Source organism: Manis javanica, chromosome 7 (assembly GCF_040802235.1).
Source record: "Manis javanica isolate MJ-LG chromosome 7, MJ_LKY, whole genome shotgun sequence".
NCBI classification, from domain to species: Eukaryota; Metazoa; Chordata; class Mammalia; order Pholidota; family Manidae; genus Manis; species Manis javanica.
Window position 1 is genome coordinate 47,046,728 of NC_133162.1, and position 22,712 is coordinate 47,069,439.

General features: G+C 35.8%; 1 protein-coding gene across 2 annotated transcripts in view; it reads right to left on the reverse strand.

Moving 5' to 3' along the window:
- Nucleotides 1-4,845: 4,845 nt before the first annotated feature.
- DDX50 (DExD-box helicase 50) overlaps nt 4,846-22,712 on the reverse strand; it is a 37,390-nt gene continuing 19,523 nt past the window's right edge. Inside the window, exons 8-15 of one of the 2 annotated variants that reach the window (XM_017661779.3) lie at nt 19,387-19,536; nt 12,851-13,012; nt 12,304-12,423; nt 11,474-11,547; nt 11,088-11,247; nt 8,713-8,847; nt 6,954-6,998; nt 4,846-5,342 (exon numbers count right to left, since the gene is read on the reverse strand). In XM_017661779.3, the coding sequence (XP_017517268.1) occupies nt 5,064-5,342; nt 6,954-6,998; nt 8,713-8,847; nt 11,088-11,247; nt 11,474-11,547; nt 12,304-12,423; nt 12,851-13,012; nt 19,387-19,536 (1,125 nt within the window). In that variant the 3' untranslated portion in view covers nt 4,846-5,063. The remainder of the gene's footprint in view (nt 5,343-6,953; nt 6,999-8,712; nt 8,848-11,087; nt 11,248-11,473; nt 11,548-12,303; nt 12,424-12,850; nt 13,013-19,386; nt 19,537-22,712) is intronic. The other variant, XM_017661780.3, reaches the window with a different exon arrangement.

Here is a 22,712-nt window from a genome sequence, read left to right on the forward strand (position 1 = left end):
CTGATTATTAAAGTGGCAATGGTAGCAGGTAAGGATGGAATCCCCTGAAATAAGTTTTAGCTATATTCCCAGGCATAAAAGCAATTCAATCATCCTGGGATTAGGTGTGAGAAGGGGGAGCAAATATGAGTGCAGTCAATCAACTGACTAACAAAATACTTAAATCTGGGGTTTCAGCATTGTACTGTGAGTCTGGAGTACCTAAGTGAAGGCCCTCAAGGAACCTACATGACCTTGTTGCAAGTAATACAGCTATAAACAGTACAGGGATATTTTGTTGCCAACAGATGTTCAAAAAGAGAGTTAAGCCCAGAACACTACCAAGTGGAAAATGCTGTCAAGGCTTACAAAGCATGTAAATTCTGTTGTAACATACCTGCACACAGGCACAAGGCCAAAATTCCAAGAGGAAAGATGCAAAAGGTCCTTTTGGCTCAAAGGTGGCTAAATTACTGTATTGAATCCAGTCATCTGTATAAAATTCAGCAAAAGTAGAAAAAAATGGCTTCTATATATTTTTGATTGGACATGTGAAGTTGTGCCCATTTCCTCTGATGTAGATAACGTTGTTTTCATAAAACTGGGAGAATTTCAACTTCAAAAAGTATGTATAACTGCACACAGTGAATTGAAAAATCTACACAACAAAACGTTAGCAGTAATTATCTCTGAGTGATGATCATGAATGATTTCCTATTTCTTACATCTAATTCTCTATTTTTTCAAACTTTCAACAATGGATGCATGTTACTAATATTAAAGAAGTGTGGTTTAAAAAAACTATTATTAAGCACTACTTCCAAAACATGTGAAACAAAAACAGTGAGAGAGAGCGAAGGCTCTCAGACATTCTGAATTCACTATTCAAATTTCTAACACTGAAGGGAACAAAACAAGTATTATTTATAAATTCAAAAACTAAAGATCAGGGTAAGGACTCAAGATCAGATAGTTTTGAGGTGAGCACACTAGGGCTCAGAGTACCAAACAGGAGGCTTTGAACAGCCAAAAGGTGGAGCCATGAAGTTGCTGGGCTCTACGCAGAAGGAGCAAAGTTAAGTGCTGAATGCAGTCCAACGCTGAGAATTTGGTGAGGAATTTACCCTGCCCTCTCCTTCCAGCAGATGTAGAAATATGGTATTTAATCTTGTTAGTACTTGCCCCAGTTTCCTAATAGGAAAACCAACCTTCAGCAAGTGGATCCCTTACATCTATCTTTACCCCACTGACATTTACCTACATGCTTATCTTTTTCACTCTCTTCCCTGAAACCCTGCAGTGGCTGTCCAGGACAAGGTCTGTGAAGCCTTCCAAGAGTTATTTATTGTTCCCCATACTTAGGCCTTGTTTATTAGTTATTCTCTGCCTTTGCCTGGATGCTCATTCCCATTCCTGTTTCTTTTACCTGACTTAATTCATGTTCAATCATGATGTCCCAAAAGCATTCTCTGAACTCCCTCGCCTATTCCTGGGTTGGGCTATGTGGCCTTGGGCAAAGCACACAAATGATTGCTTTAGTCACTGCCGTGGACCTCAATGTAGATGTCCACTGTTTCACTAGATTCTGTGCTCATAAGGGCAGAGACGGGGGCACTTCTTCACCTTTGTACCCCAAACAGTGCCCGAGAAACTGCAGTATAAAACATACTCAGACTGCAGTAGTAGTATTCATGCACCTTAGTAGGAAAGGAGCCATTTCATCTTGGTTTAAATCCAGAGCTCACAATTATGCAAATGCAGAGCTGAGTGCCCCCCACCCAACCCTTATCATAGCTATCTGGAACCTCATTTCCCAAAATCAAAACTACCCCCTTTCTCAATCTAGCACTGGAAGTCTTTCTTCACCTTGATTTAAATGGCATCTGGCTCTTCCTGAAAAGCACTCCCCCTGCAGCTTCCTCACACATGTTGCTCATACCCTCACATTCCATGTACTCTGGTATCAATGCTCTCTTATCCTCAAAGCTATCTCCAAACTATCACTCTCCCTCACTTTCATGTAAATGCTGTGTCCCTTTGAAGATGGGTGGTAGAATCACTCTATGCCCTTCCTCATTCAGGTAACTTACCAACCTCCACCATCACTGATATTTTGGCACGTTATTTAGTCTTCCTGTCCTGGTTTGTCTTCATTCTTGGAGACTTCATTGTCCCTGAAAACAACCACCCAGGTAATACTTAGCTTCTTGTTGTTTGACCACCTCAACTGAAATGACCTTTGTTCCCAGTAGGCCTACTGCCATACACTGCTCGTTTTCTCCCCAACCACTCCTCTCAGGAAATCTCAAGTTCAGACAGCCCTCACTGCCCTTCATTCCTTTGCCCCTTCCACATTCTCCCTGTTATCAACCCCATCTCTAATTCCCAGGCAGCCTAGACTCCTTGGACCATTAGCCAGTCACTTTTGCCAAAGTCCTTAACACCTTCACCTCATCATCCTCACAGAGCAAAATCCCAATCCTCGATCAATCAGCTGTCTCCCATCACCATTCCTACTACTGAATGTTGAGTGTTGCTCTAGGAAACCACTCAGTTGCTCTAATTGTTATCACTAAACTGTTTCTAATCACTGGACCCTCAAAGCTGCCTGTGAGCTCCAGTGTGCCTGGTGAGCTCTCCATCATGTTCTATAGTTGACACCTCAGCATTTTCCCCCGTCCTCACATCTCCTAACCTACTACTTCCCTCTTCACTGTCAGTAGATGACCATGAAAATATACCACAGAAACAAAAGAGGACACCAGGCAGTCACTCCCTCAACTTTTACCGGAGCACCTGCCAACTCACCCATATGATATACTTTCCTCCTGACAAAATGTTGAAGAGATGTGCTTCTACCATCTAAAGCTAAAATCTCTAGTGTGTGCTTATTCTCATCCCTCTGGGTCTTCATAGGGATCTTGCTCCCTCGTATAGTCTTCCTCCTCTTCCCTCCATTCTGACTCCTTCCTATATTGGCATTTCCACATACTAGCTTCCCTTGTCTTCCCCCACACACAACACAATATTGTGATCTCATGTCCTTTCTTCTATGTCCAGCTTCAACTTATTCTTTCCCATTCACAGCCACATTTCTGGAAGATAAATTCACGTTTATTGTCCCGACTTCTTTATCTCCCATTTCCTGCCGAATCTACTGCTGAATAGCTTCTCTTCTCAATACTCCAGTAAGGTGATTGCTTCCAAAGTCAAATCTCCTCTCTGCCAAACCAATGGCTATTACAGGCTTGTCTTCTGGTTCCTTTGAAAGGCTCATACTACTGGGCTTTGTCTTCTTAGCCCCTCTGGATGGGCTTCCCTTTCCTCTTCTATGTAGTAGTAAAATTGGTCTGCCTCTGGGTTCTCTCCTCAGTCCTCTTTTCTTACTAAACTTCAGATAATCTCATCTACAACCTTAACTACAATTACTTTTTATTATCCCCAAATCTTTGTCTCTAGAACATATCTTTCTCCTGCTTCAAACCTATAAATCCAAGTGCCTACTGTTTATCTCCTTACATCTCACAAGCTTCTCAATATTTAAATATATATAATCTTAACTCTCATCTATTCCCACTCTCCCCACTCACTTTTCATGCTCTTCCTCCTAGCACCTTAGTGACAGAAATCTAGGTTTCATTCTTCTGCTCGCTCATCTTCCAGTTCAATCAAGCACTAAGTCCTAACAATTCTGTTTCCTAAAAGCTTATGAAATTTATCCATGTTTCTCAATGTCCACTGCGACTATTTTGCACAGCAGTTAAGAGTGCTGATTCCAAAGCTACATTGACGTTGGTTTAAATCCTCACTCCACTATGTATCATCCAGCTATCATTCTGGACATGTACTAACCTCTCAAGTGCCTCAGTTCTTACCACTCAAAACATGTTACCTATTATTAGTGCAGACCACCATCCCCTCTGCCTTGGATTACTCCAACAGCATCTGAAGAGGTCTCCTGGCCTCCAGTCTAGCCCCTCTCTAATCTAGTCTCTTCAGTGTAGCCAGTAATCTTTCTAAAACACAAATCTCTTCATGTTACTCCTTACTCTAAACCCTTTCAATGGTTCCCCACTGTCTTCAAGAGAATGTTTAAATCCTTAACAATGCACACTAGCCCTTTAAAAGCTGCTCCCTGTGAATACTAAATCCTTCTCTCTCTTATTCCTTTCCTGTCACATGCATACCATACTGAACTAATTGTAAGTCCTCAGACTGACTATGGTGTTCTTTGCCTCTGGGTTTCTGCATATGCCTATGGGTTTCTCTGTCTTGCAAACTCCCTCCCTTCTAAACTCTTCTTCACACCATGCACATATACTGAGCTAGGTCAACTGATATACTTTTTGCTTTACTGCTCCTTTTGGGTATCACTTCTAAAAGACTTCCATTCCTAAGACTGGTTAGGTATACCCCACCAGGTCCCCAGCATTCCATACCTACCTTCATCTTAGCCATCAGATGTTACTCTCATTCACCTAATTCTTGATTGTCTTTAAACTATATTCCTTGAGGATAGCAACTGCCTTGTTCACCACATTATATCCCTACTGATAAGCACAGTGATGGGCACAGAGTAGACATTCAATATCTATAGAATAAATTATTGTGTGTGCACTGCTTGCATACCCTTTTAATTAACTGTATCTAAAAGTTAAATGGTACACCTAACCAATCATATCACCAGTTTATACAACCCTTTAATGTAGAAGGGATTTCTTATTTTCTACCACATATCCAATGGAAGGAATAGTCTAAATACAAACACACCACATTTTTTAAAATGCAAGTAACCTTAAGTAACATTAACTTGACTGCCACATTTTGGAAGAAATTTAAAAGACTGAGAAAATTCTTAACACATAGTGAAAAGAGACAATAAAAGGAAGTTTTTTATTCAAAGGTATAAGTGCGTGAGATTTGTTTACAACTGTTCTTGTGAAATACTTCTTAAAAATATACGACCGACTTTTTTGCAAGTAGCAAACACATATCTCAACTATGATAACCTAAGTTTTGGTGGCTAATGTACATGATTAGGCAGAAATAGGCAAGCTCACACTGGTAGATTAACTATCAAATACTCAGTCAAAACTCCGTTTGTGTCCCCCACTTCTTGATCGATTTCTATTCCCACTTCGTCTTCTACTGTCTTGTCGACTTCCTGACTGACTGCCCTGTCGATTCTGTCTACCTGACCGGCCACCAAATCGACCACCTGACCGGCCCGACCTGCCCGACCAGCCACTTGACCAGCCACTCCTCTGTCTGGAATTAGAAAATGTGTTTCCATCATAATATTCTTCAATTTCAGGTAACTTGGGGGGCACTGAGAGTATCCAGTCTGAATCATGCCACTCTGCCTGTTGGGGGAATTTACAGGATTAATATATATGCAAAATAGAAGCCACTAGCAAGCACATGAATATAGGAGACTCTTTTGGTAATATCCATTATCTATTAGCTAAAGGCTGTCTGCCCATCAAGTGCAAAGTATCTGGATCAAAATTTTTCTGAAAGCCAGAAAAAAAAAATATATATATATATAGCCAAAGCTCATCCACTAAAGTTCCTAAATTTTATCCTCAGGGAAACTCTCAGACTCATTCTGAGACTCTAGATTTCATACTTAGTTTATACTTCCTATAAGAGAGCACTAGTTTCTTAGCACAAAATAAATAGGCCATTATTAAGTAGTATACTGCCTTTAGTGGGTATATTGACAGAAGCAAGAAGTGAGAGTTGATGATGGCAATTAAAAATTGTCAACATCAGCTAGAGATTAAAATATGTAACCATTGGAAACAATTTGGTATGGGAGTAAAACTGAAGATACAAAAATTAACAGCTCCTAAGAATATCATTATATCTTGTCTTGCCATATTGTCTTTATTGTGATCAAGAGTTACCAAGGGAAATTAGTATTAAAATACCCTGTTGATAAGAGTGAGCAGAGACAAGCACCCGCACACACCACTGATGGCAATATATGACCAAGCCTTAAAAATGTACAAATCTTTTGGCCAAGCAGTTATCTTAAAAATTCATCTTAAAGAAATAAACATGGCAGTGCATGAAGGGTTAGCTATACCAACGTTTAGGCCTGTCCTGTTTATAATAACATATTTTTAGAAATAATGTAAATGTCAGAAAATAGGAAACCAATAAAGAAAAGTTGGCCACCCGTGCAGCCAAATGCAAGGAGCCATTAAAGATAAGTAACTGTATAGCTGACACAGAAATGTGTCCACAGTATATTCTGAGTTTTTAAAAAGACATTAAAAAACAGAACAATCTCATTCTTACTTCAAAATATGTATATACACATGCACAGGGATGCAATAGACAAATTCTAAACTGTGCAAATCCAGTGGGAAATCTCTTTCTTCAAATGATAAAATACAAGGAAAATTTTAAAAAAGAGAAAGGAAGGAGAACCTACAGATTAAGAGACTAATGAAACATCAAATTATAATGTATGGACCCTGTGTTAAAAAATGTTTAGGAGACAATGGGAAATTTAACACAAAATTGGATGATCTTAAGGAATTATTATTTTAGGGGGTTAAATTATGGTATTATTATTTTTTTCAACAGTGTCCATATTAACATTTAAGTATGATGTGGAAATATTTATGGTTGAAATGATAGAATGCCTAACATTTGTTACAAAAGAATACAGGAGAGTGGGGAAGTGGATGGAAGAAGACATGGAACAAAACTGGCCATGAGTTGATAATTGCTGGAGCTGGGTGATAGATACATGAGGATTCATTATGCAATTCTATTTTTTATATGTTTGAAATTATTTATAATAAAAAATATTTTAAATTGTGATACAGATTGGCTATTTTATATTAAGGAACTGTTAATTAAAATAGGCATGAAAACCATACTGTGCCTATGGTTTCCTTTTAATCCCTAATTTTTAGAGAAACATATTCAACTATTCAACAGATAAACTTTTAAAATACCTGTAACCTTTCAGACTCGGTTGTGGGAACATCAAAGCAAACACCCTAAAAGCAAAATGAAAACATTTTTACTTAGATGCATGAGTTGATTTTTTTTTTTACTAATACTTGCTGGCCAATCTTCTCTTAGCAAAAAAAACAAAAGCTTATGTGTGTCCCATGAGTGCCTAGAGGATTAAACAGCTAATATATAATAATGTATGATACTGAGTGCTGCTTATTTTATTTTCTAAATCAGAAAAGTAACTAAACACAAGATCTAATAAGAATCTACTACTACTGGACAGTGACTGGGTTATGTGGTGGGGACTTGATAATGGGGGGAATCTAGTAACCATAGTGTTGCTCATGTGATTGTATATTAATAATACAAAACAAAACAAAAAAACTGAAGGAACAAAACAACAGCACACTCACAGACTCCAAGAAAGAATTAGCAGTTACCAAAGGGAAGGGGTTGGGGAGGGTGAGGAGGGAGGGAGGGAGAAGGGGATTGAGGGGCATTATGATTGGCACACATGGTTTGAGGGTGGTCATGGGGAAGATAGTGTAACACAGAGAAAACAAGTAGTGACCCTGTGGCATCTTGCTACGCTGATGAACAGTGACTGTGGTGGGGTGTTGGGGGGTGGGGACTCGATCATATGGGTGAATATAGTGACCACAATGTTGCTTATGTGAAATCTTCATAAGATTGTAATCAATGATACCTAAGACAAAAGAAAGATAAGGAAGGAAGGAAGGGAAGGGGGAAGGGGGAAGGGGGAAGGGGGAAGGGGGAAGGGGGGGAAGACAGAGAGAGAGAGAAAGAAGAAAGAAGAAGGAAGGAAGGAGGGAAGGAAGGAAGGGAGGGAAGGAGGGAGGGAGGGAGGGATGAAAAGAATCTTACTACTAAGAATCTGGTGTATTCTTTAGAGAAGTTTTTGTAGACACTCTTATGTTCCACATCCCTTAAATTCATCTAGTAAATTCTTTAAAAAATTTAGTGTCAGAAAGTTTCTCTCCTGAAAAGCTACAATGTTTATCAGATAAAGAAAAGGACATAACCCAGGACATAGCAACCAGTTTGACCCAAGGATCTTGTTATAACATTTTCCCTGCCTTCCATGTTTTTTCTGAATGTGTATTTGTCTCATACTTGCCACAAGGTTTTTTTTAAGGTAAGTAATATTAAACTTTGAAAGAGATGATTATTTCCAATAGACAACTGAATCAATAAATTCTAGGCTACAGGGAACCTATATGGTGAAGTAAAATGAACAAATATAATGTCTTTTCTGTAAACCATTAGACAAAATCAGAGTCACTAAGATTATAGATGGTTTTAAGTTTGCTCTTTCATAAATGTATTAAAATATTTAATTCACAATCCACTTTGTTATCCTCATTAACAACCAATAGCAAGCCACTTATAAACCACTACTGTTTATTCTCTAAATAATACAGCTGTTCAGCCACTGCCATCATAATTTGCTTAGTCTTTCAGAATAAACACACAATCACACATAACATGTATACAAGGGCAGAAACTTTGATAACTTATGATCAAACTAAGCAGAATAACTTACAACTTTCTACAAGAAATGGGTTATTTTTATAAACACAATATTTACAACTGAAAACAAACTAACACAGAGAGAATACATTATTATTCATCCCACTGGCCTTAAAAAAACAAAGGAGGACCAAAATCTGCTAGTCTTCATTAACATTTATGGCAACTGATTAAAAAGCATTTTACTAGTCTAGAAAAGCTTACCGTATTTCCTTTTAGGAGGCACATTCTGGTAACCTGGGTCACAGCATTACTACTCAGCTTCCTGTTAAGTTCTTTCCAAGCACAGCTGACATTCTGTATTTCTTCTGGGCTCTCCAGAGTCATGGTCACAAACCCCTGAAGGAAGAGTCACATCATGTTTGGGAAAAAGCAGCAGCAGCAAAACAGTGAGGTTCTAACTCTGGGCCGTTCATGACTCACCTGTGCACTTCTTATGAGCCAACATGACGGCTAAAAAAATGTCTTTAAAACTATATTAACAAATACTAATGTTTATATATCATTGAAAGGACCTCTTTCTATGCATTGCTGTAATTACAGACTATACTTAATTCTAATCATCATGCTTTAAGAGATAACTAAACTAGAGAATTAGAGAAAAGATAAGGTAGTGAAAAATTTAGGAATGCTGAAGGAGTCAAAAGTTAGCTTGGAGTGGAAAAACAAGAGAACATAAATCCCTTTAAATGTTTGAAGGAGTATTACATAAGCAAAAATTACTTCTTCTGTTAAGACTTCACTGGACAGCAGAAGTATCAACATGAAGAAGACACAGGGAGGGGTTCATCTAGCAAATATTTTACTGAGTGCCCCTATATAGGTGCCAGACACTGTGCTAGGGGCTAGAGATTCAGCAGTAAATACTCCTTTCTCTCATGGAGGTTACATCCTACTGTGGGTAGGGAGGAGTGGTGGGTTGGGGTGGAGAAATAAGCAAATAAATATATAGAATATCATAAGTATCATGGTTATGCTTATAGTTATAAGCATCATGAAAAAAAAAGCATAGCAAGGGAATAGAAGGTAAAAGGAGGGGTAAGCTCTTTTAGATGGGGTGATCAGGAAAGTCCTAAAATACTGATGATATTTGAGGAAAGCCCTGGATGGTGAAGGAGGAAGCCATGTGGTTGTTAAAAATGAAGAACATTTGAAACAGTGCAAGTTAAGTACCAAGGTCTTTGCAGGAGCAGGTTTATGTTTGGATAACAAGTAGGTTAGGGTAGCTGAAACAAGCAAGAGAGAGTGATAAAAGATGAGGTCAAAGAGGTAGCAAGGGAAGATCCTGTAGGACATTCACAGTAAAAACTCTGCATCTTGGCTTAACCCATAAAAGAAATTTCAAACCCCTGAGACTCTGTTTCTAAGACATTTAATCAGAGGCTAGATGACCCATCTGCCAAAGAGGGATTATTTTATTAGATAAGGGTTGAGACTAAATGACCTCTTAGGTACTTCTTAGATCTAAAAGTCTATCTTAATATTTTCTTAGTAAGTATGGTTTAAATATTTTCTTAGTATTTGGTGGGTTATTATGGGTATCACCCCACAGATTACTTACTAATTACAGAGAGTAAAACATACCTTTAATATGGGAATATGTAGCAGTTTACATCTTTAATAAGTGATCAAACTAAGCATTATTAGTACTGGAACAATCTGACATTATATACCTCCTGATATGAAGCAGTATGAAGTAGACAATTTCTCCTAAAAGGTACTCTTGACCAAACTGTCTAACCTGTATATAAAATCAAACTTTGACATTATCACCAGTTTATAGAAAAGAATGAAAAGGCAAACGTTAAATGATGTATGAAGAAAAGAAAACCAGACAAATCCAGAAGGTAGGACACTGTAGACTGTGATCTAGACAACTCATCTAGATTCTTCAAAAAAATCAATAAAAATGATTGGAAGACAGCTCCTGATAAAAAGAGAGATGTTAACAACCAAAGAGATGTAACATATAATCTCTAGTTAGAGCCTGATTTTTTAATAAAGGTACACAGTATACACACATACAGAGGGAGGGGGGAAGGGAGAGAAAACCAGAGTTGGACACACCAAAATGTGTTCTGCTGGGTGGAAAACATGGCGCTGCAGATGCACTCATATGCTACACCAGGTTCAGCATGTGGGGTTTACCTGCCTTGATCCTTTTGTTCCCCACTCCCACCAAGTCTGTCTTCTCTCTCTGTCTTTCTCTTCCCCCCACCCAGACATCAGAGGGCATTCTTACTAATGGGTGCCCTTACCCAGAGACTCCCTGCACTTATACCATAGTGAGTAATACATCTTTGAATTACTTTGAAACAATGGCTCTGGTGTGATCTGGCATCTGATATTAACCTGTGCAGAGTCAGGTCAGATGGTGTTACACACACATACACACACACAAAGTAAGGCATCCTTACTTTGCATGGTACTGTGTTAACTACACAGAGTCTTTTTCTCAATTTGCATGGTTCCATGGCAACTTAAAAAATGAAGAATAGGTTTTGGTGTGCAAGTTTCAGTTAAGGTTTTCCTCCATTTCTCTCCCAATAGATAGATATCTATGTTTCAATTATTTTTACCTTATCAGAGGTAATCAAAGATCGTGGTTCAAAACTTGATGCACCAGAGATGTGGGCTAATGCTGCAGCCAAGGCATCCACTGCCCCCTTCTCGTCTATCAGTCTCTGAGCTGATGGCCGGAAAAAATCAACAGCATCATAAGAAACGGAAGCCAGAGACCTATGGTTTAAAAATAGTAAATTTCTTGGTCAAACAGTGAAGAAAAATTAAAGGCAAGAGAATGAATGGGAAAAGAAAGAGCAACATTTTCATATTTAAACATAACTAAATGTCTGCTGGTAAAACTGGTGATTAAATTTTCTGATATTTTTTTGAACTAGGAGAGCTTAAAGATGAATATCCTAATACAAAAGAAAAAATTACTCAGCAAGGTCAGAAAGCATACCTGATGGCATCCATGCTTTTAGATTTAACTAAATCCATTGTAGAAGGAACACCTACACGTTTAAAAGTAATTCCCTGAAAATGAAAGAATTACATTAAAGAAAAATGGAAGTTTTTACAATTAATTCCTAAATTAATATAGTTTGTTGAATTTCCATTTCTTGGACTTAAACATTTCCAAGCTGTAGCAAATCAAAAGATCTACTTTTTAAAATAAATCATCAATAACAAATTTTGGAAAGACAAAAAATTTTTGTGAATTGTCCCTTAATTACAATCATGGAATTTCTCTTGCAAATAAAGGTGATGCAAAAAAAGAAAGACATTGTTTACATCTATCAACTTTTTTTTCTTATTATGTAATCTCACTTTACAAAATATATGAAATAGTGTATAAAAACACACATCAAGAAATAAGAAACAATGTAAAACACATAAAATCCAGACCACAAAGAATGTATTATTTCTGATAGAAACTGAGTATTGTACCATTATTCAATATAATCTTAACTGTAAAAACAAGACCATGTCACAGTCACCCCTCTGAGTGCTGGAATAAGAGGTACTGAAATCACAGTGCACTTCTGATTTTAGTTATCAAGGGAGAAATTCATGGGAAAAATGAGAAAGTCAGTTCTCTGTCTTCACAGTAAAAGCTGTATTAGAACAAAGTCTTGCAACTAATATAAATTTAGCTCTTCACATGCTTCACATCCAAATGCGGCTTACACTGAGAAAAGTTACAAAGATCTATTTATGAGAACAAACATTAAGCGGTTTTTCTAAGGCACCATTTAGGTAATAAGCCTGAAATAATTTAAGTCTACTTACTGCTTTTTGTTCCACATATCTTAGTTGGCCTCTTTCTCTTGGCTGATAAAAACATATGCAAATCCCTGTCCGACCAGCTCTACCTGTGCGCCCAGAGCGATGAATGTAGGACTCAACATCCTAAAAATAAGAGATAATACTTTTTAAAAAATCTGGCAAGTTACAAAGTCATTCCAGTATCCAAATAATAATGCTAATAACAAAACCACTACCAATAATATTTTTAATTCAATACTGTTGTTTTCAACATCCCAAAGAATTTTTATGCTGAATTTTGAGATAAAAGGAATGTAACTTAAAACCTTTTAATCCAGGACTCATCAAACAATAACTTTATATTCCCTTGTATCATTCCATGCTTTGATCCAAACAATGAGGTTACGTATTTGCAAACGCATCAGATTCTGATCAGTTTACCACCACTAACAAAAAAATGGCTTAGAGTAAGAACAGGTAACATTTTTCGTATCCCAAGCAGTATCTTGTAAATAAAATAGCCATTTATATAGCTGCTCTTATTTTCCCCAAATCAAACTTCATTTCCTACCTGTGGAGGAGAACTTTGAATCACCAGGTCAACCTCAGGAATGTCCAAACCACGGGCAGCCACATTGGTGGCCACCAAAACTTTAAAGCTACCTTCTCTGAAGCCTTTCAGTGTAATTTCCCTTTGTGACTGTGCAATGTCCCCATGTAAACACTGGGCATTCTATTTGACAAAAGGAGAAAAATAAGTACAACTCATAATTGACAGCACTCTAACAGCACACCATCTGTGCTGTTGTTTTTTAATCATATTTTCTGATAATTATAATGCATGCTTATTGTTCAACAAACATTACAGAAAATATTTGATGTAAAATGTAAAAGCTTCACTTACTATCAGCTTACTAATAATCCACTATTAACAGATGGGTGAACATTCCTCCAGATATTTTCTTTTTAATATACACACACACACTACTTAGATGTAGTAACATATTATGTATATATACTTGTAAAAATAGGATCATACTGTGTGTGTATACTGTTCTGTAAATGGCTTTAAAACTTATATCTTAGCCATTTTTCCACATCTATAGATATAACTCTACTTAACTTTTATTCTATGTATTATTTCTCCATTTGGATGCAATATCATTTATTTTAGCAATATCCAACTAGTGAACATTTGGGTTATATCCAAATTTTTACCTGAGAAACAATGCTACAATGAACAAGTGAATTTCTTAGCAGATGTGTATGTTAGCAGGAGATGTATGTAGAAGTTGAATTACGTGAAAATTATGAACATTTAACGTTTTAATAGCTGTTGCAAAACTATTATCCAAAGAGGTTGTGCCCATTCACTCTTCCACAATTCTGAGGTTTATTTCATCATACCCTACCTACCCTGTATATTATGAATCATTATAATTCTTGTGAATCTAACAGGCAAAAATGATTTCTCAATGTTGTTTTAATTAATTTCTGTAACTTTTAGTGAAGTTGAACCTATTTATACTATTCATATATTTATCTTCCATTTGTGTTGCAAATAATTTTTCTTATTACATGTTAACTTCCTAGTCACTAGAAAAACTTGAAAGTTCTAATATAATGACTTAATCCAGTACCTAAACTTTAGTATCTAAAGCCTAATGCATTCATGAATGAATTCACTGAGTAGTTGCTGTGTGCCAGGCACAATGCCAGATTCTCTAACAGTCAAACAGAGATAGCCCTGGATCAGATGACAGGCGTTCTCGATACAATAAGATATGAGCTACAGCCAGATGCACAGTGTTATAGGAATACCTAAGAGGAAACCTTCCTCAGTCTTGTTTGAGGGGAAGGCAGCACTGAAGCTGAGACCTGACAGGAACTGGGAGTCAGGTCAGAGGAGGAGCAGGAGGCTAGGGAGTTCTGGACTATCATACCTAAATAGTATGCCCTGGGGAACAACAAATATTGGGAGTATTGCTGAAGCATAAACTGAAGAGGGGAAGTGGTGAGAAGTGAGACTGAAAGGAACATGAATTTTATCCTAAAGACAATATGGAACAATTTATTGTAAGCAGATTATCATGAACATATGTGCATTGTAGAAGGAACACTCTGGCTACTTGGTAGTAGTCTCTTGTTTGCAAAAATTCAGAAGAGTTATCAGTGGAAATGGCCATCCATTCATTCGGCAGGTATTTAGTAATCTACAATATGTCAAGCACAAGGGATAAAATGGCAAACAAAAATAAGACTGCCTCTGTCCTCAGGGTCTTTCTACTCTGGTCAGGGAAATGGGCATTAATCAAATAATCAGGCATGCAAATAAACTTAGCCAACAAGTAATGGCTGACACACAGGTCTAAGAAGCAAAGACCATTTATAGAAGAACAACCTGACCTACTTTGTGGCAAGGAAGAATTCCCTGAAAAGTGAGGCTCTGAACTGATATCTGAAGGTGAGTAGGAGCTCCGAGGCAAGGTAGACTACAAGTTCGAGCTGTCTGGGAGAAAAAACATGGCATGTATGAAGAGTAAAGAAATTAGGAGATAGAGTGCATACTTTTTTTTTAACTACTCTTTGCTTGTAAAAATAATAAATTTAAAATAAGAAATTAAGGAAAAGTGTGATAATAAGAGGAGACTGGAAAGGTAAGTAGGGACTCAGCCATAAACAAATTCAGGAACTATTAGTAAAAGAAACTGTAAGGACTTGGTTAAGGGAGTGGAAATGAAGTATAAGGGAAAGAACATATTATATATGACTCCAAGATTCTGAGTTTCTGCAAAAAAAAAAAAAAATGCAGAAAAAACAGTAGGAAAGAAACAGTAGGAAAATAAATGGATCATTTTAAACCATAGGAGATAGACTCCAAAATACTTTATAGTTCAGTGGATGGTAAATGGTAAGGAAAAGTCAAGGGTGATACACAGTTTTTTGACTTCAGTCTATCAGATGTATCATTCAACAATATGGAATGCTGCAGACAGAGTAGGTATAAGAGCATAGGAGAATAAATTCAATTTTAGTTCTATAATGGGTTGGATTATCTGTGGCCATAGGATAAACACAGGTCTGGGAGAGCTAACCTGGAAAAAGATGTGTACATCATCAGCATATACACAATGACCAGAGCCACAGGAGTGATGGGATATATGCACAACTATACTTATATATTTCTGCATTTATTGACAACTTGGCGTAAGAAAGGCATTGTGTTAAATGCTTTAAGTAAATTAGTTCATTTAAATCATAAAAGTGTAAATAATTTATTTTTAATACCACTTTTTAAAGACATGAGCACAAAAATGTAAAGTGACTTGCTCAAGGTGTTTAAGCTTTGATCTGTCTGCCTCCAAAGCCTGTGCTGTTAATCACTAAGCTCAGGAAGAGTAAGTTTAGTGAGAGGAAGCGGGTACAGAAGTTAGAACTGTGAGGGATGCCAATATTTAAGGGCAAGCAAGGATACAGAAAGACCTCAACAAAATGGGAAAGTTTGCCAGAGAAGGAAGAAAACCTGTGTGATATTATAGAATCCAAGTTACAAGAAATGTTTCAAGAAAGGAGATATTATCATATTATTTTTAAAAGTCATAAGCAAACATAGTTTAAGGTAGTCAGTTTTTCATAGTGAATTTTTCAAATTCACTTAAAAATTTTTGATACAACACTGACTTTCTACTTGATAATTATTCCTAAGGGGGACATACTACATTCATAATGTCAGTGATGGTTTCCAGGTCTCCAAATTATGAATAAATTATTTTCCAAAAGTTTGCGTGTTTGTAACTGTTTGGAGTAAGAAGGCATTTTTCTGGTAAAAAAAATTGCCATTAAGAAATACTAATATTTGAAAATAAAAATAAACCATTAAAGTTCCCTTGTTAGTCTATAAAATCCCATATCCCCATAATGATGATATGCTACCACTACTTTTTACCTAAGTAGCAAACCAGCAGAGGAGAAGTTGCATTATTCTCAACCATAGAAACTGATAATTGTCCAGTAAGAGAATTCTCACCCAGCCTTTGCAGCAAGGCAATTCCTCCCTACAAGATAAAGCAAAAGCTTCTACAAGACAACTGCTGATGAGTATTCTAAAGCAATGACAGCAAAGGAGACACTGCTGAGCAAAAGTAAATCAACTACCCTCCAACACTCTTTGACAATTTAGTATCTGTTTATACCATACACAAAACTAAAGCTGTACAATTAATTGAAAGGGCACTGGGGAAGATGGTGACAGCATAGTCTTTCAGTTCCCACATAAAAACAAACAGAGCAACTAAGATAAAACTAAAATTCCACAGACAACATCTACAACAAAACTAAGTGAGACAAGGTATTTTCACAATTTCTAAAACATGAGCAGGTAGAATGAAGATCTGTAGGTATGGGGGGAATCTGCTGGTCCTAACAACAGATACTCCCCAGAAAGCATAATGGGCCAATTTGAGAACAGCAGCTGAAACTGGGAGAGTTTTTGCACACTCAAGGTGATTGTGAGGAGCTGGAGGTAAGGTATGAAAGAGGCTGGAGCAGCCTGGACCCTGTAAGAATTTTCAAAAATAACCAATGCTCCCTTGCCAGGATGAAGCCACATGAGGAGAAACTGTTGGACCTAGAATCCAAACTGAGGATGCCAGAGATCACAGAAGAAAATAAAAGATCCAGATAAAAGTAAGGGGAAGGACAGACAGAGCTCAGAAAGTATGAGACCTTTTTCTTTAATAGCTTTACTGAGTTATAATTTACAGTCCAAATTCTTAAACACTAACAAAAATAACAGAAGCAGCAGCTCTAGAGCTGTGAAGCTAGAAAACTTCTGACTCATGCCTCCCCATCTAAAGTTCAGAAAGATTAATTTCATCTAAAAATGAGCAACAGAAAAGACCACAGTTATATCTTATAGAAAGTAATTAGAAGGGGAAAAAATAAGCAGAATAATATCCACAAATAATGAAAAAGCTCTAGAAAGGTATGCCCACAAAAAAGTACAGGATTATATTTCTGAATGAGCTAAAAGAAATTTTTTAAACAATGTATCAAAAAGCAAGAAAAATCAGGAGGAGAAAAACTAAAAAATGAGGTGAAGTGACTCAAGTAAGAAGTAGAAATAAAAAGAAGTAGAAATAAAAAAATAAACTTTACAAATAAAGACTATACTGGAAGGAACACAAGACTGCCACAATAGTTAATGCCTTAAAAACAGGAAACAGAAAATTGAAATAAAGAAAATGAAGAGGATTTGAGATAAAGTGACAAAGGAGAAAGGAAAAAGGAGTCTCTCTCTCTCACTCTCTCTCTCTCTCTCTCTCTCTCTATATATATATATATAAAATGAGATGCTAAAGAAAGAAAAACAAAGGAATCAGATAAACCAAACACTAAAATATTGTAATTGAAGAAAATTTTGCTGAAATTATAAAATATGTATTTAAACCTACAAACTGAAAGCGTACACTGTGTACTCAGAAAAGGTCAGCAAGACCACCACCAAAATATTTTCTAGTAAAACTACTGATTTTAAAGCAAAAGAAAAAAGTCTTTTGCATTCAGGTAATGCATCCAAATCACTTACATGGAAAAAAAATCAGACTGGCATCAGATTTTTTATAGAATGTTTTATTCCAAAAACAGTGGAAAAATATATTTAAGATATTGAAGGAAAAAAAATGTGAACCAAGATTTTTATATCTAGTCAAGATAATTTTCAGATATAAATTTACAAACTATTATCATGGTTACATGAATGTATATACATGTCAGAATTCACCACGCTATACATTAAGATTTGTGCATTTTACTGTATGTACCTCCATTTAAAAAAGCAAAAAACAGATAAGCTATCATCAACAGGTAATATTGTTTCCATGAACCCTTCATCAGGAATCTACTAGGTAACTAGTCACAGACAGCAAAAAATGACTGGAGAAACAGTGACATAAGGATGGATAGCATTATTATCAATGGGTATTGACATTACAGAAAGACAAAGAACTAGATAATACATACTTCCTGATGGAAGCCCACCATCTATGAAATAGTTTTATACTAAATAAACAAATAAATCTGAATTTTCAGGAAATACAGAAGACAGAGGAACATGCTAAATGATGCCACAGGGAAGAAATAATCTAGATTATGGAAACTTGGTTTCTTAAACAACAATTTAAAAATCTCCAAGAAAAAAATAATTGAAGAAGGAATCCATATTTTAAAGAGATTTAATGAAATCACACAATGTAAAATCACTTTTGGATTCAGATTCTAGAATAGCCACAGAAGAAAAAACAAAGCATTTAAGTGGCAACTGAGAATCTGAATACATGATTGATATTTGATACAATCTGCAGCAATTGATATTTGATACTGATTTATTAATTGGTATTTGAAGATATTAATTACTACTTAAAATTAATTTTTAGATGTGATCATAGTAGTGTGGGTTTTTAAGAAATAACCCTTTTTTTTAGAGACACATACCCAAATATTTATGGAAATAATATGAGTTTGCATCAAAATAATTCAGGAACAGGCAGTGAATAGGCATCTGGATGAAATAATTGTTGCAGCTGGAGAATAAATACACAGGGACTCATCACATGGTCAACTTTTATGTATGTTTGAAAATTTCTACTATTAAAAAGTTAAAAGAAAAAAAGACATGTGGACTTAGTATTCTGACCCATTTGCTCAATAAATATTTGATTCATTTTGTAACACAACTCTAAAATATTACCCACAGAAACTCATTTTGTTTCAACCTTTTTATTTTCAAGATCAGAACTGCAAAGTTTTGAAAAATCTTTGGATGAAAATGGATAGAATTCTCTCCTGACTTAACACATCATGAGAGGCTGGCTACAACTTCCTTCTGAATTAGACTCAATTCTAAGAATTGTTATCAAAGTTGGTCCACAAAGGACAGTTCAGTCAGTGAGTTATCCCGACTTAACACATCATGAGAGGCTGGCTACAATTTCCTTCTGAATTAGACTCAATTCTAAGAATTGTTATCAAAGTTGGTCCACAAAGGACAGTTCAGTCAGTGAGTTATCCCTATAATCTCAAATAGAGAAAGCATGAGAAGAGACTTACCTGTTTTATGTGTGGATTCATGGCCATTTCAGTTACATTCTTTTTGGTCTCACAGAAAATAATAGCCCTCCCTTCAGACCCACTGTAGACTTGAAGGACATCTCCAATGACTGCTGGCCTCTGAGACCAATGGCACTGGATGGCCAAATGCTTTGTGGGAAGAAAACGCCAAATATCTGTTTCATTAAAATCAGTGAAAAAGCTTTCTCTTGTACTTTTTTTTCCTATCTGTTCAAGAATTAGCCTTCCTGGGAGACAATAAGACAATAATTCTCTCCAAAAGAGTATACAGATGGCCACCAATAGGTTTAAGGATAAACAAATTGTAATATATTTATACAATGGAATACTATTCAGTAATTAAAGGGAACCAACACCAAAAAAAGAAAAAGGAACTGACTACTGATGCATGCAACAATATGGATGAGTGTCAAAACATATGCTGAGTAAATGAAGCCTTACAAAAAAAAAAAAAAAAGAGTACATACATAGTGTGATTACACATGAAGTTCTAGAATGGGCAAAACTAATCTACAGTGGAAAAAAAATGAGAACAGTGGTTGCCTCTGGATGGGAGGCTATGAGGGAACTTTCTGGGATAATGGAATATTCTATATTTTCATAGGAGTTTGGGTTATACACATGCATGAATTATTCAAAACTAAACAAATGTACACTTGAACTTTTTTGTATACAAATCTTTTAAATTTTTAACTATTATATGGATGAACCTCAAACACATTATGCTAAGTAAAAAGAAGCCCAACACAAAAGTTACATATTGTATGATTCTATTTACATGAAATATCCACAATAGGAAAATCCAGAGTCAAAAAGCAGGCTGGTGGTTCCCAGGGGCTGGGAAGAGGAGGAATGGACAGTAACTGCTTAATGTTTATAGGGTTTCCTTTGGGAGTGTGAAGTATTCTGGAAGTAGATAGAAGTGATGGCTGTACAACACCATGAATGTACTGACAATGAATTGTATACTTCATAAGGTTAATTTGTTATGTCAATTTTACCTCAGTAAAAAAAATCTAAATATTGAGCTGCAGCTAATGATATGCATATTAAAATATTTATGTGGAAATTTATTGATTTCTGCAATTGAACAAAAAATAAGACAGATATAGGGATGGGTATATATGTGATGAAGCAAATACAGTAAAAGATTAATGGTAGAATCTAGCAGATGGGTATATGTGGTTCACTGTAAAGTTCTTTCTTTTTGGTGTGTTTAAAAATTTTCATGATAAAATGTTGGGAAAAAACATTTTAAATGGGAAAACAACATTTTAAATCTGTGCATTTTAACATTATCTGAGCAGAACTTTTAAAAATGTAACATATGAATTATGGAACACCTGGAAAACAGAAAAAAGCACAAAGAAAAAAACCAAGAATCCTTTGTACCACCTATGACAGTGCTGCTTCTCCAGTTCTTAAGAAAAAGAGAATCTGAATCTGATCAAGCCTCACAATCTAACCATCACCTCACAGGAAAATGAAGGCAGAGGGAACATGTCAAATAACACCACTGGATCACAAATCAGCAAATCTGAGACTGTGGGAAACTCCTAAGACAAATGATCAGTTCTTTTCAATAAAAAATTGCAAGGAATGATTTCACTCATCTGTGGAGTATAAGAACAAAGAAAAAAGCTGAAAGAATAAAACAGCAGCAGACTCACAGAACCCAAGAATGGACAAACAGTTACCAAAGGGAAAGGGACTGGGGAAGATGGGTGGGAAGGGAGGGATAAGGGGAAAAAAAGGGGTAATACTATTAGCAGACATAATGCTGGGGGGAACATGGGGAGGGCTATACAACACAGAGAAGACAAGTAGTGATTCTGTAGCACCTTACCACACTGATGGACAGTAACTGTAATAGGGTATGTGGAGGGGATGTGATGATGGGGGAGTCAAGTAAACAATGTTGCTCATGTAATTGTAGATTAATGATATAAGAAAAAAGTAATCCTAAAAAAAAATATTGCAAGGATAAAAAAGGACAAAGGAACCTGTAGATTATAAAAGATTTAAGACACATACAAACCAATGGTAATGTAAGAATCTTATTTGGATCTAGGTCCATACTATAAAAAAAAAAAAAAGACAACTAGGGTAATGTGGACATTAGATATTTAATAATATTAGAGATTTATTGTTTTTTTTCCTACTGTGACAATTTTGTGGCTGTTTGTTTTTATTTAAAGAGCCCTTATCCTTTTAAAAATATATACAATTACATGAAGATGAAATGATGACTGAGTTGCTTCAGATGCACGGATGAAGATTTTATGGGGTATAGAAAAGATGGTCATTAAAGCTTGCTGCTAAGATCCCTTATAGAATGATTTTCATGTTTCCAAATATATGAAAAAACTTTTTTTCACTGATACAGTTTTAAATTACATTCTTATTGTAAAATTTTCAGCCATTACAAAAATATACAAAGCCTCTTTTGACCATCCCATAGTATGAAAGTCCTCTTTCCCAGGGGTAATCATTGTTATTAGTTTGATGTGTATCCTTCCAACCAACCTTTATACATTTACATAAATATATAAGGAATACATTTGGCATTATATGTGCATTTTTTTGAAAAGCATTATATATGCAGTTTTTTAAAAAGCATGTATTTTGAAATTTGTTTTTTATCACTCAATTCATTCTTTTTAATCATTACATTGAATTTACAGATTATACTATTGTTCATTTAGTATATTTTTATCTACATACATGTATGTACAACTATTAAATGGAAAAGTGACACATATGGTACAAACCTATCATAATAATGCAAATATTACCTTTAATTCTTTTTTTAATAACATACTATTGGTTTAAATTTTCATGGAGTTGAAATTATCAACCTTTTCCTTTATGGTATCATCTACTGACTTTATGTTTAGAAAAGCCTCCTTTTCCTGAAATCAAGTAATTATTTATCTATATCTGCTTTATGATTTTATGCTTAATTTGTTTTAAATCTTTTGGAAATTTTTTTGGCATGAAGTGTAAGATGAGGATCTTTTTCTCACCTAAGCTTACTAAATTATTCCAGCACTATTCTTTTCAAATTGATATGCATCACCTCCTTTCTCACATTCTACATACTTTAAATCTATCACTATAGCTGCTTGTATATTTCTTATTAGAACTTGCCTGTTCCCATACTTGACCTCCACTACTTATCCTATTTTGCTCCTCAGTCTCAAATCATACAAATACTAAGTATCTTACTAACTAAGAGCAAAAAAAGAGAGGTTTGGTCTGAATTGGTACCCAAAATTTAAGTTCAGCTTTAACAAATTTCAAAA